At 48.4% G+C, this 16,932-nt stretch overlaps 1 protein-coding gene across 2 annotated transcripts in view; it reads right to left on the bottom strand.

The window, feature by feature from the left end:
* SLC6A5 (solute carrier family 6 member 5) overlaps positions 1 to 5,810 on the bottom strand; it is a 31,493-nt gene extending 25,683 nt beyond the window's left edge. The window contains exons 1-7 of one of the 2 annotated variants that reach the window (XM_087746717.1): positions 5,642 to 5,810; positions 5,363 to 5,370; positions 4,241 to 4,379; positions 2,858 to 2,989; positions 2,384 to 2,557; positions 1,617 to 1,758; positions 1,062 to 1,194 (exon numbers count right to left, since the gene is read on the bottom strand). In XM_087746717.1, coding sequence (XP_087602843.1) covers positions 1,062 to 1,194; positions 1,617 to 1,758; positions 2,384 to 2,557; positions 2,858 to 2,989; positions 4,241 to 4,310 — 651 coding nt within the window. In that variant the 5' untranslated portion in view covers positions 4,311 to 4,379; positions 5,363 to 5,370; positions 5,642 to 5,810. Of the gene's footprint in view, positions 1 to 1,061; positions 1,195 to 1,616; positions 1,759 to 2,383; positions 2,558 to 2,857; positions 2,990 to 4,240; positions 4,382 to 5,362; positions 5,371 to 5,635 lie in introns of both variants that reach the window. The other variant, XM_009461398.1, reaches the window with a different exon arrangement.
* Between the last annotated feature and the right edge of the window lie 11,122 nt (positions 5,811 to 16,932).

Raw genomic sequence — 16,932 nt, 5'->3', positions numbered from 1 at the left:
GAAGGCTCATTGAAAGAAATATCTATTGCCACATCCAAAACCAACTTGTTCTTCTCTACAGCTTCTGGTTTCAGGAAACAGTTTTTCCTAAATCTCAACTTTCCCTTGGCCCTCTGAGTCTCTGGATTTTCTGATAATTCCCAAACTACCTCACAACAGATGTTGCCAGCTTCTAGATGCAAAGGGATGGCTTGGAATCAGAAACCCTGTGCCCAGCTCCAGAAAATTCATAGCTACCTCTGCATATCCACTGTCTTTATCCCAGGAAATATCTAGTTACTTCACTCCAGCTTTTTTATCTTTTCAGCCTACTTTTTGTAAATAAGCTAGATTTATGCTGTATCATCATCTAACATTTTAACTTGCATGCTAATTGCAGTGGCATTGATGGAGAAGCCTCAGATATTGCATTCCTGCAGGTTTCACAAAAAATGAGAGGGCATGCTCCCTCTTGATACCGTTGCTAGTTAGGAGGCATGGCAGAAAGCTGCAGATTTGAGGGGCGAGGGAGAGAACGACACGTGAGATGTCAGAGAAACGGAGCAAGGAGCTGGGTTACAGCAAGGAGGAGTTTTAGAAAGATGGCACACAAATATTTGGGAAAAGAGGATACACGCTGTCAGTGCTCACGCTCACCATAGGCCAGTTCAAGTTCTGATTAAGAACCAGTTCAGGTTCTGATTTGAAAATATGTTACTTAACATCTTAATTTACATCACAATTTCCCTGATTACAGTGAAATAAATTGCAGAATTTTAACGAACACCACACAGGATGGGGACGGCTGCTGAAGGCACCTTTTCTGCCATCCAACTGCTGAGCACAGCTCAAAAGCTCATTTTCAACTTACTGAAGATTAGGGAACAAATGCTGAAGTAAAATTATCTTTTTTAATGTTTTGGCTAGACAAGAAAACACAGACAGGAAAAAGGCATTTCATTTATACTTAGCCATTTACTGAAAATAATTGTCAGTAATTCATTGCTTGAAACAAGAGTGTGATTCCCTTAAAGCGGCACGCTGCTTTCTTACAAGTGTACAGTCACAAATATTTTTCTTACTTTTCCTGATGACTTGATTCCTTTAGCAAGGGAGGCATATACAATCACCCAAGCTAGGAAAAGAGATAGTGCCAAGGGCCATCTAATCTCACCAGGATATTCAATCCCTGCTGAAATCTTCAATACAAAGTACCTAAGAATAAAAAAGAAATTAAAAAAAAAAATAAAAAGGAAAAAAAATTAATGACAGCAACTGCAGGCAGTAATTCAGTGCAAACTCCTACAGTGTTTTGTTTTGCTTCAGTGTTCTCAGCGGTTTCTCTAGAAGGTTCCAGTGATTCTCACCATGTATTATTTTATTTATCTGCATTGCAGTAGTAGCTAAAAATGCCAGGCATGGGCCAACAGCCCAGCTGTGCTAAGCACCATAGGAACAGAACACAAATAATGCAGTGTTTTAAATTTAGCTTTCATCATTTCCATGCATAAAAAACAGGTATCATTTGCTGCCCTTAACTATTGTATTTCTAGTCTTCCAAACAGTGATTTGTTGTCTGTTACAGTGGATTTTACAGAAAGATGAACATAATGTCTCCTAACAAAGAAAGATCTTACTTGAAGTATTCTTCACTTCCACTGACAAATGTTTTGTTTCCTTCACTGGTGAAGTTAACCATAGTCAAGTTTGGATAGGCACTCATGCAGAAAGTAGAGTTCTTGATTTGTATTTTTGGGTGGTCACCAATAATGCAGGAATCTAGGAAGAAAAGGAAACAAAGAGAAAAATAACTTGTCTATATTTTTTTTTTCCAGGTTGGGTGAAAAGTGACAATAAAATGGTGGGGCAAGGCCGAGGGAACTGCACTGAGCCCCTTTTGGCAACCCTTCCAGGAGGGCGTTCGCTCAGTTTGCTTTTCTGCTTCCATGGTTTGGGCCGTTTGCAAAAACGGTTTTGGGGTGGTTTTGTGTTCATTAAAAATAAGCCTCGCTAGAGCCCAAGGAGTTGTCTTTAACAGAAACTAGAGGCTGCCAGCTATAGCATTTTGTTCCGTGCTTTCTACCCTACACAGGGTTTTTACCAAAAAAAAAAAAACCCAAAAAGTTGGGCTTTTTTTAGCATTATAGCTGAAAAAATCCCATTTATCCTTGATGAGGCAAAATTTAAACAAAAGGGGGGGAAGAAAAAGGCCCGTACTACACAGATTGCTTGGGAAACGACAGTTCCTCCGGGCTGGGAACCTCGCCCGGCCACTGCCAGCCACAGTCTCCACTGGCATTTCCCAGGGGCGCAGCTGAGCCGGAGAAAGCTCTAGGAACCCACCATGGCCATAAAGGGAAAAAACAAAATTAAAAATAAAAAAAAAAAGCATGTGCCAACTTACCTAACAAAAGTTTGTTTTTATCTTTACAGTCTGGTGTGTTCCAGGGGTTGTTACAGGAAGCCCAAGGTAGCACAGGTACAAAGGACGCAAAAAGGTAGAAAAGTGTGTAGCACAGGATAATGTTGTAATATATGGCTATCAGAACCGAGATGATCAGCATTGCAATGCCACAGCCTGGGGGAAAAGAGAGGGGGAGAGGGAAAGAACGCCATTAATCCCGGGCGGAGGAGGGGAGGAGCGGCAGAAAAGCCACGGCTCCATCTGGCGCAGGTCCACAGCGCATCCCTTCCCCGCAAGACCCGCGCAAGTTGCGCGCTAGGAGTCGCCGGCCGGGCGCTGCTGCTGCCGAGGAGAGCCCGGAGCATGCGGCTGCGCGCCTGCGGAGCGGGGGCGCGGGGCGGCGGTGCTTAAGCCATGCAAGGGGGGGGTGCAGGTCATGCTCCCCAAAACCGGGCCGGCTCCTGCTCCGCTCACCTTGCAAGGCGGGGATGGCTTTCCAGACCGACACGGGCCCCTGACTAGCAAACTGCCCCAGGGAGACTTCCAGGAAGAAAATGGGGATCCCAGCTAGAGCCAACATCATCAAATAGGGGATGAGAAAGGCACCTTGGGGGGGAGGAGGGGGAGAAAAGAGAGAACAACCTGAATCATCGCGCGTAGGCGGGGGGCCCGCGGAGGGGCGCGGAGGGGCCGCGCCTCCCCGTTCGTCCCAGCGGGGCGAACCCGCCTCCCTCCGCGGCCGGGTGCGGAGAGCTCCGCGCAACCCCGCGGCGGCTGCAGGCTGGGAGCCGACTCTCCTCCTCGGGCCCCAACAGTTCCCTTTCTGCCGGTGGCACTGGGGACAACGTGGGCAAGACCTGCAGCTATGACAGTTTTTTTCTGTTTGCTATCGATTCCCGGTGCCCCCAGCCTCGACGGGGGGAGCAGCTCTCTGCACCTCCAGCACTCGCTCGAGACGATATTATTGTTCAGTGAGTATTTTAACAGCTCGCACTGAAAAGTCCTTACGTGTAAAAAGAAAAAAAGCTCACCATTTTTTGGTAAAGGTTGATTTTGGTTTTAAATCGCTAGTTCTCTCATAAAGTCGTTCTTACAGCCTCTGCACGAGGGTTTTCAATGCTCACCGCACCAACATCCCCTGCTGATAGGGGAGGGAAGAGGCTTACAGCTGCAGTAGGTTGTGGCAGCAGCACCCACCGGTTCTCCGTTTAAATAAGAGCCTCTGTTAGGAGAACCTCGGCAAATAAACTTTTTCTTCCCCTTGTGAACTCTTAACGGCACGACCCCTCTTCCAGCTTTCCTCCTCCTCTACCCCGCTGAGCAGCATTCGCTCAATTTCAAACGATTATTTTCCAATCGGGTCATTGAGAGATTTAAAATAAATTCCCCAAACTTCACGAAATAACATGTCGGCTCGGGTTCAGACGTCCTCCTGTGACTGTCCCGACTCCCAAGTCCTTTGTCCCGTCCTCTCCTCCCTCGCTTCCCCCGCCCCACCGGTTGCGGATTCAGACCCGATCGCGTTTAAATTAAGCGAAGGGGGCGGGGGGGCGGTGATCAGCCCCGCTCTTCGTTTTCCTCCCTCTCCGGCCAGCACCAAATGCGGGTGTTTTGAATGTAAGCGCTACTTTCTAACGAAACCTCGGCGGAGCTTTCCTACTTTCAGACCTGACCGTCAAAAAAACCCGGGGAGGGTTTTCGCTAAGTGGCTGGCGGTGCCCCCGGGCCTCGGCTCAGCCCGGGGCTTGCTGCCAGGCTTTGCCAGGCTTCCCTCGTGTTTCTCCCTGCCAAAAAGGCAGGGGCCGGCTCCGCCACGTACGGTACTGCAGGTAGAGAGACAGGAAAAAGCCATCATACCTCCCCCATTCTTAAAGGCCAGGTACGGGAACCTCCAGACATTGCCCAGCCCCACTGCATAACCCACCATGGAGAGGATGAAATCCAGCTTGCTAGACCAGTTCCCTCGGGCTTTATTTTCATCCCCTACATCGTCTTCCTAAAAGGTGGGGGGAAAAAAAACAAACAAACAAAAAAAAAAAGATGGGAAAACAGCCACTTTTGCAAACAAGCATCGCGGTGCTGCGGCTGCTGGGGTCTCCGCAGGGAGCCGGGGAGGGAGGGGACCCTCCCCTGCAGCCCCCGCCCGCCGCTGCCCGGACTCGCTCCTGCCGGGGAAAAGAGGAGAGGGGGTTTTAAACCCTGGCCCTCTCTCAGGCTGCTCCCGAGGGACGGGAGGCGGCGACTGCAGCCCAGGGGGGCTGGGGGGGGGGGGGGTGTCAGTCGCCGCTGCCCGCCCCCGCTGCCCCCCCTCGCTGCCCCCAGCCGGCTCCTCCGGGGGGAGATTTGCAGGGCTTGGCTAGACGGCTCCCTTCCCGGAGGCTCCGGACACCGCAATGCGCATCTCCCAGCGGTGCTGGCATCTAAACAGGGCGTCGGGGTGAGGGGGGGTCGCCTGGCTCCCAGTGCCCCGGTGCAGGGCAGGTCCCATCGCCCTCCCCGGGGAGCGGAGCCCTCGGGGCCCTCGGACGGGTAAGGACTGAGCGCCGGTCCGCAGCGAAGCCCGCAGGGGCCCAGCCCTTTCCCCCGGCACACACAGATGAAGTAAAAAACCGCTTTTACACAATAAACCCACCCTCTCCCTCTCTTTTCAGGGTAAACCCAGACAGGCGGGAAGGCAGGGAGAGCGCCAGGGGGGCTGGTGCCTCCCCGGCCTCCCACCCCGCCAAAGACAACCCCCCCCCGGGGCGCAGGGCCGGGGTCTGGGAGGGTTTGACATCTTGTGGGGTTGGGTTGATTGATTTCGCCTTAGTTTTGGTTACAGGCTCCAAGGCATTCAGCCACCGGGGGCTGAGCAGGCGGCTGAGGCTGAGAGCGGGGCATCCTTGCGCATCTGATGCTGGGGAAAGGACTGGGCCTCATCCAGGGAGGCGGACTGGGGTCCGCAGCCGATACCGCAGGCCGGAGCCGGGTTGCGCTGACAGGCACGGCTCAGTGAACCCACTGGAAGTAGCAGGGAGCCATTGATTGTCCTTTATACCAGTATTACATTATTAGCGCCGGCCAGCAGTACAGCACTTTATTTAAGACCCTCTCTCCTCTTCTCCCCTTCCTGTGGCACAGCCACAGCCCCATCCCCGACTGATTTGGGCCTGATTTGGGCCTGATTTTAGAGCTTCAGCCTCAAATTGGGGCTGAGTGGCAAAGACCTCTCACTCCCACAAGCTGAAGGGGGGGACAGAAACCCTGTAAGGAGCCGACTTACCCCCTCCACTCTGCCAGGAAGAACAGAAGTGTTGCCATCTGTGCCCAGCACCACGGTACTCTGGCTCAGGGTCACCCAGGCGCCTTTGGCGTTGTTTTGCTCCAGTGTGCTCTTACCAAGGTTTAGATTAGCGTCCCCGTCTGTGCTTTGCAAAGCGGGAATTTTGCAGTGGGGGATAGCAGCTTGCCCGGCAGCCCCTGCCCCAGGGGTGTGCTTGCATGGAAAGGTTTCCACAGATTCCCTCCGGAGGATGGAGTTGGCTTGCACCGGGGTGTTGCTGAGCTTGCAGATCCCAACTTTGGTCCTCTCAAAATCATTTGGTTTCGCTTCTTCGGAGGGAAGTGTTTTGTTGTCGTTAGAGAGTGATCGAGGAAGCCTGGCCATTGCGGCAGGGGCTTGTGATGGGGTATTCTGCGGCTCATTTTCGGGGCTGACTCTTACAACTCCCGCACCTTCATTGGGTCCAGGAGCAACGGTTTCAGGACTGTTCACAACCTGCTTGCTCATATCCCTTTGACTGGCGTAATCCTAAAATGACAACGTCACATATTGTACCAAAAGGGAAAAAAAAAAAAAAAAAAAAAAAAAAGGTTGGGACTGCAGAGATTCTACGAATTTCTTTCCTCCTGCGCTAGAAAATCTGGATACAAAAGTGTTGCAGAATTTCGAGGTGCCCTGGCTCGCCTGCTTGCCCTCTCATTCAATGTTAATATTCTGGGGGAGAAAACAGTAAGGCACACAAAAAAAATCAAAACAAACAAACAAAAAACCGCACCAGCATCTGCAAAGCCATAATTCGAGTTTAAATAAGTGTTTCTACAGCACTGCACCGCCAGACCTCGTTAGATTTCACATCACGACTGTAGGATGCTCCCTTCCCTATCACCAGTGTAGAAAGATTCTTTAATTTTACGCCCCATTTCCTTTCTGTCATTCAACAATGCACATAGGCTTTTTTTTATATATATATATAGGCAATATACAAGCTGCCTTGTAGGCAGCTGGAGATGTTAAAAAACAAGGGAAATAGCGCTGGTGAGCATTTCTGAGCTGGCTGCCACCCTTCAAAACCCAACAGCAAGACAGTGAAATCCAAAAAATAACCACACCACCACGGCGGAATTAATGCCAATAACAGCTGGCTTCCCCTATTCTTTTTCTTATATTTTCGACTCGCACACCTCTAAAGATTTTTTTTTTTTAAGCATTCCTGTATTCATTAAACAGATTACTGATGGCACTCCCCCCCCACCCCCCCCGCCTTTCCCTCTGGGTTAAAATTACATTTTAAAATGCATCTTCTTTTTGTACTTTAAACAGCCCGCAGACAAACCCTACCTTTCCCATCAGTTTAACGTTAGCTGTACAAACACACCTGCTTTTTAGAAGCAGCTTTCACAAAACTCCCCCGTCACGGTTTCCATTGCAAGTTTTCTCTTCGTCTTTAATCCCGTCTCCCGGCGTCAGGGGTAAAATCTGCGAGGACCCGGACACTGCCCGGGGGCAAGTCGGGGTGCCACCGTTTTCCCCGCGCCCCCTTCCCCGGCAGCAGCCCTACCCCGCTCCGCGGGAGGCTTCCCGCGCTGGCTCCGCGGAGGGAACCGCGGACAGAGCCACGGACAGCGCCGGCAGCACCACGGACAGCGCCGGCAGCACCACGGACAGCTCCCCCTCCGGCACCGCTTCCCTCCCTTCAGCCCTTTTCAGCATCAAAAGACAAGAAATCAAGCACTTACCATGCCTTAAATATCCACAGATTGACTCGGTAGAGGTAAAAACAGCAGTACAGGCAGACTGGATTTTGCCCAGTCCAGAGCAAAGCTTTCTATACTTCCTTGGGAAAGACTGGGTTTGCGTCAGTGCATAGCAAGGTGCCCTTCGTTTGACATTTTCTTGATAATAAGAGTTTGATAAATCATTACCCTTGGTTTCAGATTTTAAAGGGACACGAAGAAGCCAGAGCGCCGGCTAGCTGTCACTCAGGCGGCAGCGGGATTGCGTGTTCCCTGTGACTCATATGGGGGCTGATTACTAAACCAAATCCAGCAAGAGCACGGGAGAACTTTCTTGCTGGTAATTAGAGGGGACATGTGAGAAACACGTACTACTGCACCCAAAGCAAGAGAGACATGGGCAGAAACCTTCCATTTCTACCCCTCTCCCCCCTCCCGCTTAGTGTAGCGGGTGATTCATCTCCCTTTTTTTTTCTGCGTTCCTGCAGTTCACAGTTGGATCAGACGTTATAATAGCTTATAAATAAGCTATTTAATATAAATAAAAATTATATTTTAAAATGCATCTTCTTTTTACACTTTAAACAACCCGCAGACAAACCCTACCTTTCATCAGTTTAACCTTAGCTTCCCATCAGTTTAACATTACAAATTACATATTTATATATATATATTTCCACATACCTATATACAGAGAGAGAAGTTCACTGTGTATAAAGTACACAAACCCATTTTAATTGTGTCTTCCTTGTTCTCGTTGCACCAGACAACGCTATATCGTCTGTTTTTACTGTGCCTCATGCGGGGGAAACCCTCCGCCCTAATTAAATTACAACGACACACACAATAAAGCAATCCTCTCTTTCATCAAAACTATCTTAGCAACAGTTAAGTGGGAGCAAAGATGACGGCAACCGCAGTCAAGTTATTGGTGTTCTTCCCCCACCCATCAAAGTACCTATGTTTGAGAATGGGGGGGGGAACTACTCATCATTAAAAGTCAGATGTTAACCCAGAGTCGTTTTTGCAACGAAGTCGTTCACCCATAATCACCTCTCGTAAGTGTTATTTGCTCTTTGAGGGGCTTTCTCAAACATTTGTCGCGCACAAGGTAACTTTGCTCACGCCGACAAAAATAAAAAGCGCATTGGCAAAAGGGGCTGCTCCCAAAGCAGCCTTCCCAGTCGCTTCAGCGTCAGAGATGCTGTTCCTCCGCATACACTCCGCTAGCGTCAGCTGCTCCGGAGAGTATTTTATATTTTAGCGTAAGCAAAGTGAAGGGTGCGCCTGTTCGGGGGAGAGGAGGGGGCTAAACTCGCCAGCACCGCATCCGTTTCTTGTACGTCCTTGATGTTACGCCTTCCTAACCGTTTGCTTCAGCGGATAGAGTAAATAAGAAAAATCGCAGTAGCCCTGACAATGCTGCAAAGCCCCTGACTGCCCGCTGCCGTCGTGAGCAGGGGAGCGAAGCTTTGCTCCGCTGCAGGCAGCTGCCCGCAGCGCCAGGCTGCGGCTCGGCGTGCGGGCGCTGCTGCCGAGGCCGCCCGCCGCCGCCAGAATCCAGCCCCGCTCCTTCCCGCTACCCCTGGTCACTGCGGGGGGACGCAGAAAGTCACCTGCAAGAATTATTCCAAGCACCACGAAAGCCAAGGAGCTCGGGACCGGCAAAGCAGAACGATGAAAATCGTTCTTTGCGGAAAAGATCACCCCGTCTCCCAACTGAAAAATGCTTTCGCCTTGCAGCAGAGCTTCGGAGCACGTTTATAACACAGCTACCGTTAACTTATTGTGCTGTTACTTAGAATATATACAAGTATATACTATAGGTATATAATTATAATACGCACATATAGGTATTTTTACACATACACACTTTCATACGCACTGTGCGTGCAGATTGATGTATGTTCCTCTCTTCAAATACACTATTCTGCCTCTCTTCTACGACATACCCCCACCCCGGTCTATTCCGAAATCAGGGGCACGCAGAGAAGCTGGTTTTATCGGGGAGGGGGAGGAATCAGCGGTATTTTGCGGTGTTCCCTTCTCAAGGCATCCTCCAGCTGCAGAACGATCGGATCGGAGCCGGGAAGGGAGCAGGGTCGTTAGCTCAGTTATGCTGCCCTTCAGGTTACATTAATGCCTCTAAAGGCAGGGACCAAATTAAAAGCGACAAGGCAGCAGCCCAAGAAGTATTTTGGTCGCGAAGACCACCAAACCTCTCCTAGATTCACAGGGTTGACTTATTTTGTTGTTTTGTTTATTTGTTGCCCCAGAAATTTGACAATATTCATTCTTCACGTTCTTTTCTAAGCGATATTTTTGCTTTCTCCATCAGCACTGAAACGTGAAATCGAAGTTTCACCCCTGGAAAAGAGAGATCGATCGCCTTGACTTTCAGAAAAGGCAAGAGCACCCCTCTTTCCCCTGCACCGCGGGGAAGGGCGCTCTCGGTGGGGCACGGCGAGGAGCTGAGGACCGGAGCCAAGGACCCGTGCTTGGACAAGAGGGGAACCCGCAGGGAAACACGGCTGGGATTCAGACATCTGCCCTTATCTTAGCACCCCCGCCGCCGGCCCCGGGACCGCAGAGCCGAGCTTCCCCGGGGCCGGGCTGCCCCCGCCCCTCTCCCCTCACACGCGGGTCCAGGCGCAGACGCCCGCCCTTGGGCCAAACGCCGAGTTTGGGCTTACGGTTCCTTTCCAAAACCAAACCAATCCCCCCAACGAGGGGTTTTAACGCTGCAGTTAACTGCCAGTGAGTTCATGAAAATGACTTTTCTGAGCTCCCTCTTGGTTTCTCTCCGTCCCTCCCAAACGCGCCCCGCAGGCGAGCCCCCCCTCACAGCCCCGAGCCCCTACCTCAGGGATTAAGGACCCGGCTGCGGCTCACACCGAGCACCCACCAACCTCTGCCTCCCTCGGGGGGGGGCACCCACCCCCGACATAAACCTGCCCTGCCTGGAGGGGTCTCTGCCTCCATCCCAAAGCCCTGGCCACCGGCACAGCCCCCCGGGGCCGCCCACACCGCCGCCGGTCTTTCCAAAAACAGGGAAGCCCCCTCGCCCTTCCCCAAAACCGCGCCCTTGGAGGCCGTGATCCCCCCCGCGGAGACAGGGCTGCCCCCACCCCCGCGCCCTCCGCGGCCTGCGGAGCGGCCGAGCAAGTGCCTCCGTCTTAATTACTTTGTCAAAGATGAAAAATAGCAATTGATTTATGTTTTTTTTTCTTCCTTTGCTCGCCACCCTTCCTCTTCCCCTGCCCCCATTTGCAGATAAGCAAATGCGCAAAGGAAGCGGGGGGGGAGCTGGCACCGCCGGGAGGGGAGTCGGGTCGGGGGCCCCCTCATCCCCTCCTCCCTCGTAACACGCACTTCGCTGCCTTTACGCCGCAGTCGTGTCGTGCCTCAGCGTGAAAACCAAGTCACGATAGGAGCAAGCGCTGAGACCTCTCCGCAAACCCCCCGAGCACGCCGACAGACGCCCACGCAATTCGCATCCCCGCGCTAAAATCCCCCGTCTTGGCTACTGGGTTAAGCATTGCAGCTATTGACCTTAAATCGGTCTCCTTCTCCTTCCTTCTCCCTGGAAAGTTTGCCTGGAATTGCTGGAGGCAGCCGCAGCAAGAACCGGCACCCTCTCCCCCTCCGCCTTCCCCCAGGACCTCCGGCCCCAGCCCTCGCAGCCTCCCAAGTGCCACACTGAAGTCACAGCTTGTCCCGGGGTCCTCACTTAGAAGGGGAAATCAGCTTGTGTCACCCAGTTCACCCAGCACATTAATCCATGCAACTAGCCGGAGGTTTTCTTCTTCCCTCCTCTCCTTGGTCTCACCTTTTTTTTTTTTTTTCTTTTCCACGGAGCTTTCCAGCGAATCCAGAGAAAGCGGCTTTGGTGGGAGCTCTCCACCCCAGACGGCCATTTAAACTCTTTTCTCCCCTAAAGCTAAAAGGCAAATACAATGGTAAGGATCAGGAAGGGTATGAAGACCTGGGGGAACGCCTTTAAACGCCCACTTAAGATTGCAATTGAATAGCCTTTTTATTAAAGGTAATTAGATTAGAGAGATGTTGAACGTTAGCTGTGAAATGCACTGATGCGCTCTGCACCGCGCACTTTGTGGCTTTGACTTGCAGGCAGGCGCGTTCCTCCTCTGATGGTTAGGCTTAGGGGTGGCTGACACCGAATTCGGGCAAGTCCCCGGCAAGGGCGAGGAGCCCTTCGGCGGCTCGGGCCCGTCTCGTCTGCGGCCCGGGAGACGGGCAGGGCCCCTGCGCTTCTCCGAGGATGCAGAGCTGCAAAGCGAACCTCCAGCTGCTCCCTGCTGAATAAAACCTGCCCTCACCCAGGGCTGGGAAATCTTGCAGAGAAATTCCGGTTTTGGGTAACAGGGAAATGGTAATATATTTACAATGTGTGAAAAGAGATTATGGCTTTTCTTATAACTATGCTTTTAACCACTGACGTGATTTAACTATAGCAATGCCTAGTGCAAAGCCAAGAACAATATTGTGTTCACTCAGCTGAGTTAGAAATCAAAACCAGCAAAAGCAGGTATCAATAAGCCAGATCTTGCGAAGCGATACTTGACCTTCGCTTTCTTTTATTTCCCTTTCCATTCTAACTATGTGCGTGGATTTTTATAGCCTTAACTTAACCGAACAGTTTTCCCATGCAAAGAGCATAGACCTCTTCTCAAGACAAAGATTCACCTTATCAGGCTGCAATATTTTGCCCCTCTCAGTTAATTATGTCCAAATAACGAAGAGACTGTAAAATCTTTCCGGTGATAATTACCTGTTATTTTTCTCCTGTGAAATGCCTCAGGCTCATCCTGCTATTTATTAGCTCTACTGTAGACTTTCTCATGAGCTTGCTTCCAATTGCGTCAACCTATAAAACTCACTGGATCGCCCTTGGATTTTCAGATAATTGTCAAAGTCTGGCATCCTCACCATGAAAAAGGAGTCAGTTCCCTCAGAGAGTTAACTCCTTCAGTGGAGACCACCGTAAGCAACAGAAAATTAAAAAGAAAGGGGGATCAGGTGGGGGGGAAACAGAAGCATCTGGAGGAAATTCCTGCACCACTGGCCAGGCATTTATGCTAACAGCTATTTAACCCATACATCCATGTTTCTTCATTTGTCCAGACATTTTCCCTAACAACAGGGTGTAATCTCAATACAAAGCATAACAAACACAGGTTTAAACCCCCACTCTACAACAGGACAGGGCTTAAAAAAACCCACATATTTAATGAAAAATTATAAGTAAGTGCTATTTAGAGCTCTAAAGATATTTCCATGATTTACCCATGTGCAATCAAGTCAAGGATATTTTTTCTGGTGCCACGGTAAGCTCCAGACTTAGCCTAGCCCAGACACTGAACTCAACACTTCTCCCTATTCAGGTAAGAATGTGCCTGTGCTTACATTGCAAACAAGACAAAAGTACATCTTTTTGAACTAGTGGTGCTCAAAATTGGATTTAGAGCAGTAGTTTCTTCTAATTGTATAAATACATAATAAGTAGGGGTAGCACAGAGAACAGACAAATAAGGCTCCTTAAATCCATGCTGGCTCTGTGCAGGGAGAGCTGCAGAAACAACACATAAAGGAGTGCTTGGTAGAGCAATCCAAGTGCTTCTGGATGTCATCAACCAGACTGCTTTATCTCAGTCTTGGCACAAATCTAAGAGGGGTGATGGGCAGCGGCTGTGGCCATCGTGGGACAGAGAGGCTGGAGCAGAAGCAGACCCTGGCTGGGAGAAGAGCGTGGCAGTAGCCCTGATACCAGACACAGCAGGTCAGGGAGACAGGGACAAGGAACCACAGATGGAGGGACACTGAACCCCAGCACATTCCCAGGGGAGGTTCACCTGCAGGAAGGTCTCTAAACTACCTGCAAGGTGGGTTTGCTTGGCAAGCGGGGAAGTTCTGGAGCACACAGACCCACTGTTCTGCTGTGAAGCATCAACTCAGCTAAATTTCAGTATTAATAAAGAATAACACTCTAAACAACACTATCTGAAAAGAGTAATTCTCCAAATTGTGGTATCTTGGTCGCTTGTTACCATGTGAACATACCACACTAAGGCCTGAACTCCTGATCAGAAATTTGGAAAGAAAATATCACAAATATCACAAAATGAAAGAAAGTCAATTTTCCAGGCAGGTGCCCTGGGAGGACACCATGAGCATCACACAGAAAAAACACCAGATTCTAGTAAATAACTAGTCCATTTTAAACACCTTTCACTCACAGCCTTATTCTTTGACTGCTGAGTCAAAACCAGTAAGAATGAAAAACTGTGGCACGCACCTCTGTGAGGCTATGGAAGCTTTCCCAGGAGTCAGCAACATTGACTACATGGTCCTGTTTTAAGAAAAAAACATAACAACTATACTAATGTAACTACTTCAGTATTTCACAAGGCAAGTCATGATAGTCATTTGGATTTCTGACTGGGGAAAAAAAAAAAAAAAAAAGCCCTAAACTACTTCTGTGGTCTCTCATAGGAAGCTCTTGGTTTGTTTAAACCAGAGTCCTCCGCATTCATTTTTTTTTTCCTCCTTCACTGTGAAAGGGGGAATCCCCCAATACATCGTGAATTGGGTATGGCGATTGTCATATAGAGGGAACAAAATTGTGATCCCTCTGTCAGCATGAAAGAAATCCCACAGTTCATCTTGCAGAGTGCCAGGTGAAGAAACCCCTCTGTTCAGGGTTGATAAGTCACCCCCGTGTTGGGATCTAAGTCTAAATCAGTGGGTGGTTTGTAGGACATTCATAGGAGCAGTGAACTTTATTTTGGCTGAAGAATAAATGCTAGGGGCAAATTTTCAGCTACAGCTTCTCTCACCAGGACACCCATTTGGAGGACATCAGTAATGACTCCCTTCCCTGAACTGAACTGGTCCCAGTGTACCTGGAACAGCTCTGTGGGAATATACGGGTGGAAACGTTTCACCTAATCACATCCTCCTTAGCAGGCTCCCAGTATAAGTCCAGACAGAGCCCCTGTTCTGAGGTCTAAGCCTTGGGTACGAGAGAACTGGGTATGCCAACACTGTGGCAGCTGGGAACTACCCCGTGGTTGAGGAACAGAAGATAGGGATATATTACAGCGCCACTTTTCAGCTCCATTACACCGTCAGATGGCTCAAAGGGGCTGGCATCACAGCAGAGAATCTGGCTTACAGCTTGTACACATGTGGCTGTTATTCAAAGCCTTCTCAGCTGTTAGTCAAAGCTACATAATCCCGTAATGTCTGCACTTCACTAAGCGCAGACCTGTGCTCTGTAATCCTGCAGTGCTCTTTCTGGTCATGCTGAACGAGACTTGAATAGTAGCATACCTTCAACTTTAATTCTGAAGAGAAAACTCCAACAATATTTGCAATAAGAAATTACATTACAAGCACTCTTTACTCCCCGAGACAATCTGTGCGTTCCATTTAAGGTATTGGATTTAAAACAAAGACACTGAATTGCTTAAAAACAGTTAGAAAAAGCAAGTAAGCTTCTACTAGTTTACATATTGAAATCAGGTTTAAGCATTCCCTTGAGCATAAATCTCCAAATAATTAGGATGACACTGCTCTCCTAAGGTACAAGATAAATTGTTTAAATGACCATTTTGTTAATTCCTATGGTTCATCTTCTGAAATTCTGGCTATCTTCAACAGTGAGCTCCAAATATAGTTAATGCCTTGGTCATATGAAAAATTCAAGGTGATCCACTCTTTAAGGTGATGGAAAACTGAAGTCAGACTTCAGTGTCAAGACCATTTTCTTATTAAGCTGTGATGTGAACCCGTATTATGCTTTCCAAATTGCATCACACTGCTAGAAAACCTTCCTCAAAACTTTAACATTTTTAGTACCTTGGCATTAAATGTCTCCATTCTAATTTGGCAATTCATTTATTTCTTGTCCTTTGCACAGAACATCAGCTGATGTAGATTTATTGGCATTGTCCCTTCACCGTAGCATCCCAAGCTGACGCCAGAGATTAACTCTATGTCCAAAAATAGCTGGATATTATTAGGAAGCAACCTGAATCAACAGAATCAGAGTTCTTAGAGTTGTAGGAAAAAAAAAAAAAAAAATCTACTCCAGCAGCCAATTCAGCCTTTAATAACATGCTTCAACTTCATCAGCCCTAAATTGGTCAGGCAGTTCGACTAGATGATTGTTGTAGGTCCCTTCCAACTGAAATAGTCTATTCTGATCTATACAGACCCCGAGATCAGGTAATGAATCATTTTGAGTTCAAAGCACAAGACAAGAAGAGCCTCACCTTTGCCCAAGGTAAGAGTCGCCTAAATTGACTGGTTACATACAATTACAAAGAAGTCAGCAATATTGTATAGCTGAAAGACAGAATGCATCCTAGAAATGGATTTGAAGCAATCTAACAGCAGTTTCAAACGCATGCTTGGTGGACAGTTAAAAGGGACTATAAATTAATGGCGAAATTGTGATATTGGTAACTACATGCAAAAAGTAAAGTTTGCCATCTGCTCATGCTTGTGGTCTTTAATTGTCAAGTTAGTCAAGTGACATTAGCACAGGAGGAATAGATTCAAAAGAGTAAGATTTAGCACCACAGCAGCACCACTGGAAGTTAAGTCCTAGACAGAAAGGACCCAGAGAGTTACTAACGACAAGCCTACCTCCACCAGCTTTGGCAAAGCAGCTTTATTGTGCTTTTTAAAAATTTTTATTCTTGTTTTCCTCATTACCTGACATTTTGCAAATAGGGTCCCATTCACCATGACAAGAATTACTGTCATTCATTCAATCATTCATTCAGTGTCTCAACAACAGCTTAGGCCACCAGAGATAGAGGCTGAATTCTCACCCTTCCCTCATGCATCTTTTCCCCTCCTGGCTATTTTGCAATCCTTTTCTGAAATGCCTGGCCTACCAGCTCAGCCTTGGCTGGTGGATCATTGCCATGTACTTCTGACCAGAAAGGCAGCTGAAGGGGCACTCTCTTAGATACCTCATACTTTCCATGCCAGAGTATGGATGAGATGGTGTCCTAGGCCTATCTCTCATCAGCAGTAAGATTGCAAACATGAATCAGCACAAGATAGAGAGGCTTCCCTGTCAATCTTTGCTGTCTTTTTTTTCCTCCCTTGTAGTTGTTTTTGCCTTGTTTTGTGATTTTTCATGTTGTTGTTTTGTTTTGTTGTTGTTTGGGGTTTTTTTAGTAGCACTTGCTTTAAAAGTAGCATTGGATTTTAACAGCAGCAGCAATGGAAAATAACTCCAACCTCTCACTTGTTTTTATTGTTTTTCCCCAAAAGAAGTGCTTACCATTTTTAAAACCTTGTGAACACCTAATAGAGAGGATTATATTTCCTTTTTTTCCATTTGTTTTCTTGACACATCTTAAATAAAAGATAAAAAAAAAACTTTTCAGTAAATCTTATACAACTTTCACTTTCAAAATGTCAGACTTGCCTAACTGTTTTATGTTGTACAGCCAGACATCCATGCTAACCTCTTTCCTTCTCCGGATTTATTATGTTAGCATAATATGGTCACA

Source organism: Nipponia nippon, unplaced genomic scaffold (assembly GCF_047370975.1).
Source record: "Nipponia nippon isolate SJK-2023a ecotype South Korea unplaced genomic scaffold, ASM4737097v1 scaffold_10, whole genome shotgun sequence".
Classification (NCBI taxonomy): Eukaryota; Metazoa; Chordata; class Aves; order Pelecaniformes; family Threskiornithidae; genus Nipponia; species Nipponia nippon.
Note: the sequence above shows the minus strand (reverse complement) of the source record. Positions and strands in the feature narration are given on the sequence as shown.